General features: G+C 27.4%; 3 protein-coding genes across 3 annotated transcripts; 2 read left to right on the top strand and 1 right to left on the bottom strand.

Annotated features, from left to right (window-relative positions):
* Positions 1-218: 218 nt before the first annotated feature.
* ENU1_098140 (hypothetical protein) lies at positions 219-556 on the bottom strand (the record flags this gene model as incomplete). The annotated part of the gene is made up of 2 exons (XM_008859231.1): positions 219-460; positions 532-556. 2 exons carry the CDS (start codon positions 554-556, stop codon positions 219-221), a joined length of 267 nt encoding a protein of 88 aa, XP_008857453.1.
* An 859-nt stretch (positions 557-1,415) lies between these two features.
* Positions 1,416-3,569, top strand: ENU1_098150 (hypothetical protein; the record flags this gene model as incomplete). The annotated part of the gene is made up of 1 exon (XM_008859232.1): positions 1,416-3,569. The coding sequence occupies one exon, from the start codon at positions 1,416-1,418 to the stop codon at positions 3,567-3,569; it is 2,154 nt and encodes a 717-aa protein (XP_008857454.1).
* Positions 3,570-3,791: 222 nt separating this feature from the next.
* On the top strand, positions 3,792-4,712 carry ENU1_098160 (hypothetical protein; the record flags this gene model as incomplete). The annotated part of the gene is made up of 1 exon (XM_008859233.1): positions 3,792-4,712. The coding sequence occupies one exon, from the start codon at positions 3,792-3,794 to the stop codon at positions 4,710-4,712; it is 921 nt and encodes a 306-aa protein (XP_008857455.1).
* Between the last annotated feature and the right edge of the window lie 148 nt (positions 4,713-4,860).

A 4,860-nucleotide genomic window follows, 5' to 3' on the forward strand; every position in this document is an offset into this window, starting at 1 on the left:
ATAGCTTCAAACAAAAAATACCAAAAATGTCAAAGAAAATAAATAACAGTGTCTCAATACTTTTTTCATTGAATCTAGAGAAGTATTATTTTTGTTATAATTAAAAAATAAAACAATTTATTTTATTTAAATTTCTTTTAATAAAAGAAGAGATTTTAAACAAAAAATCACACTTTTATTTAACACAAAATAATCAATTCTACATTTTTTGTTTTTTCTCATTCAAATTTGTATCCACAAGAAGTACAAAAACGTGTGCCTTCTTCAACTTCAGCTTCACAGTCAGGACATTTTTTAGTTTTTCCAGGTTGTCCAACAACAGATTTTTTTGTATCAGAATATTTTCCATATAGGGTTAAACTTTCTTCCTCTCTTTTTTGTTTATAATATTTATTAAAACAAATGTTATGCCAATCTTTTCCATCGGCTTGTTTTCTTTCTGCAAAATACACTGTTTTACCTTTTATTAGTTAATATTTTTATTTCTTAATTAGTCAATATTAAAATTAATATAAAAATAAATTAACAAACCACACAACGCACACTTCCAAGACATGATTTTTTAGATATTTAAAGTTTCAAGTTGGCTATGTTGTATAAATAGATATCATTTATTTATTTATAGAATAAATTATAATATTCTTTTAATTCTTCTTTAGATTAATTTAAAAATACAATTGGTATTGACGTGGTTCCACCATTTCGTTTCTAAGGTTTAGAGGTAATTTTAAACAAATAAAATGACTATTCTATTCACTATTTTTTAAGGCTTTCTGTTTCTAAACTATTAGGAATTTTTCATATGATTCTTTTTGCAAGAATAATCCTTGTAAATCAGTTCTTCATGACCAATTATTATCGCTTTTTGGTGAGTTAAACAAAAAGAGTCTCATCAACAAGAGACAACTTTCAATCTCTCACACAAAACGAAAAGGTACAAACATATAAGAACCAAAACAAAAAAAAACAGTAATTCATGAGCACATCTCACTGGTTTTCTTTTCTAAATAAACGTGAAGACATACTAAAAGAGGAAGAAGTAATAAACCCTTTTGTTTATGATGAAAAATTAGGAAAATGGATTAAAAATACTAAAACTCAATACTCGAACTCTTGTCCACCTGAATTTGATACTCAGATGCCACCATCACTTCCATTAAATTTTCATTACCACAAAATGGTTCCCAATGTCAGAAGGGATCGTTATATAGATCCTTTCACATATCAAATTCACCATTGTACTCCTCCTCTTGTATTTCCTAATTAAATAACAATAATTTAATTATTTTCAAGAATCACAAAAATACTTAATATAGCTTGTTAGGGAGTAAATATCAAAGGAATAAAACAGTGAGAAAATTGGAAAAAAGAACAAAAACCAAATTGGGTAAACATAACTAGTAAATTCAATCCAAATGGAGGATCTTCCTGACATTAAATACATACATTTTCCAATAATTAAGCTAACTGACTTTTGTTCAGACAGTGGTTCTGGAGAAGAACAAACAAGTAGTACCGAGGAATTAACTGATGATGAAATTGATTTAGAAGAAATGAATAAGACTTTTAGTCGATTGTCACTTCAAGGCACAACAGAATTTAACAATGAAATAAACAAACAACCCTCCTTATTAAAGAAAAAAAAAATGTCATCAGCCCTCCAAATAGGTAATGAAATCATTGAACACCAAAAAAAACAAACTGAAACTACACTTAACTCAACAATAGAAAAAAGTTATGAAAGAGTTGAAGATGTTAGTTCACAAATAAATATAACTAATGAAGAAGACATACAAGAAGAAAAAGAAAGAGATGAATGTTTAAATAACGAACGTTATTCATTTAACAATGTTGGAAGTGTTGCTACCATTGAATCAAATGAAAATGTAGATAATATCATTGATATTATTGATACTGCAAACGAACCTAAATTTTCAATGAATGATTTTGTAAAAAATCGACTCTCTACAGAAGACATAGTTTCTGAACATAGTCAGTGGCATGGAGAAGAAGATCATTTTTATTCAACAATATCAGATTTAAATAGTATATATTTTAGTTCATTTCTTGTACACTATTTAGGTGCCTTAAAACCATTGTTAGATTTTACTCCACGTACTACTATCAGTCATTCTATTAAAAATTCTTTACAAAGAATTTCTGCTAAAATTACATCTTCTCCACGTTCTAATTCCCCTCCATCATCAGAACCTACAGAAGAATATTGTATTAGACTATTACAAAACATCAAAGATATCCAACAACAAGAAATTCTTGATAATTTAACTTCACTTAATAAAGGAAAAGAATTACTTGACTTTGCTTCTAATAATCAAATGAAAGAAATTCCTTCATCTCCATCTGATTGTGTATTAATGTTATTGTTTGTTATTAACGAATATAATATGGGTTTTTTTACTCCAACATTACCAAGTAAACCTGACTATAATAAACTTCAAATGAATGATTTACGTGTAATGATTCATTCATTATCAAAGAAACAAAAAACTATCATTGAAGGAATATTAGATTTAACAAATGTGCCATACATTCAAATTCTCGCTCTTTTTGGTTTGTTTAGTTCTGGACAAAGTGCAATGGAACGAACAAATGCTATTCCTCAAGCATACTGTATGTATGAAGTGTTAATGAATAGAAGAATTTATTTGATGGAAGGTGTTGTTAATGGCATTTCTATTGTAAATAAAGAAATAAATTTATGTACGTTACAAGCATTAATTAATAAAATGTCCATTCTTGACGATAAAATGTTGACTATTATTTGTCAAGTTCATTCATTATTTTGTGACTCAGAAGAATTTATTGAAAAACTTCGAACACATTGTCTTTATCGTTCTATTGAAATATACAGAAGTGTATTTAAAGATATTGATAAAGAAATAGACACTCCTTTACTAATTACAGTTGAATCATTATGTAATATACTTCTTCCTTATCTTGATAGTCCAAAAATTTTAGCCCAAGCAATTACAACAGTATTTAGTAATGCTCTTTGTTTAATTAATCCAATTGATTTTATTGTAGAAGAAAGTAAAGGAACAATGTTCTATATTCAAACTGTTGATTTATTTCAACAAACATTATGTCATATTTTACAAACCAAACCTTCTTCTATTAAACAAGTTATTGCTTTAGGAAAAGAACTAAAAGACCTTAATAATTTTGAAGGAGCTGGTGCTGTTGGTCTAGCAATCTCTTGCAGATGTAGTGATGTAGAACTTAAAAAATTAAAATCAAAATACAAACAAATTATTACATCATTAGCCACTATGTTTATGGCTCGAACGAATATGTACACTAAAACACTTAATGACGCTTCATTTCCTAAAATTCCTGTTTACGCTTTCTCTAAAAATGTTGTAGAAATGTCAAAAGTAAAACCAACTTTTTGTGAATTTTATCCAGAATATATCGATTTTGGTGGTAAATGTTTACCAATAGGAAATATCTGTTATTTGTATAAGTGTTGCCAAATGAACCCTTATCAAATTAAACTTAACGATGATGTTTTACAAAATATAGTTGATAAATGGCTTGGTTTTCATTAAATTATTTATGAACGACAACTATCCATTTTCTTACCATCAACATTATTTATATCTTATTATTATAATTCACTTTTTTTGAGGATTTTCATTAAGTCAATTCAATAATAACAACTCTTATCACAAATTTTCTAATTAAAAAATTATTTTTGTATTATTTTAACTTCTAAAAATCAAAGACTAAAAATAATAGAAAAATCACCAAAAAGAACTTTAAAATTTACTATGTTATTCGTGTTATTTATCTTTTCACTTTGTTCTGCTGCAAATGTTAATGATTTAACAAAAAATTCAAATGAGGCTAAGGACAAGATTAGTGCTATGTCTCTCTTTGTTAAAGCTAAAGTCACACAATCTGTCAATGACATTAAACAAGCCATTAAGAATGATAAAATTGCTTATAAAATGACCGTTAAATCAATTAAACATGACACAAGCTTAGCATTAAAAGAATTTATTGAAGCTAAAAAGGCTAACAAAAATGCAACTGATCTTGTTGATATTTCCACAAAAACAAGAAATGCAGAAAAAGAAGTTATTGAACACATGACTAAATTACATAACACTTTTGTCCAAACCCTTACTAACACTAGTTCTGGTGTTAAAAAAACTGGTAAAGCAAATAAAATTGAAGCTGAAGTCTCTTTGGTTGGCGTAAAAACAATTGGTGAAAATCTTGCAAAACAACTTAATGCTGCAAACACTACTGATGCTCAACTCCAATTAGTTTTTACAACTGCTAGCTCTGGTTTAAAGAATTTAACTTCACATATGGTCAATGCTACAAAGGGGCAATTAAAGGCTATTAAGACTGCCGTTGATTTTGCTCGTCTTGGAGAAGTTAAAATGTTAGAATCATACAACAATCTATATGTAATATATAAATCATCTCTATCTCAAAGTCTTTTTGTTAATCAAACTCAACCAACAACACCATCAGAAAAGGCTGAAGCAAACAAAAAAGCTAAAGCTGCTTTAAAGAAGGATATTTCTGATCTTAAGAAAATAAGAAGGGTTGTCAGTAAAGATCTTGTTAATAAAAACATTACGAAGAAAAATACTAAGAACACTGAAAAAAAGAGTAACCTTAAAAAAGCTTCTTTAACACCAAAGGCTAAAAAATGTGTCTCTGCCTTAAAGAAATAACTCATTTACTTTTAATTTTTTCTTGTTTGATTATTTTCAAACGAGTAAAAAATAATTATAAGAAAAAGGAATATTATTATAGTTAAACTAATTCTTCTTCATTACCACGTAATTCATTATAACCATTTTTATTCACTTTCCAATGGAT

The sequence above is a fragment of the Entamoeba nuttalli genome (assembly GCF_000257125.1).
Source record: "Entamoeba nuttalli P19 unplaced genomic scaffold asmbl_4250, whole genome shotgun sequence".
Taxonomy (NCBI): Eukaryota; Evosea; order Mastigamoebida; family Endamoebidae; genus Entamoeba; species Entamoeba nuttalli.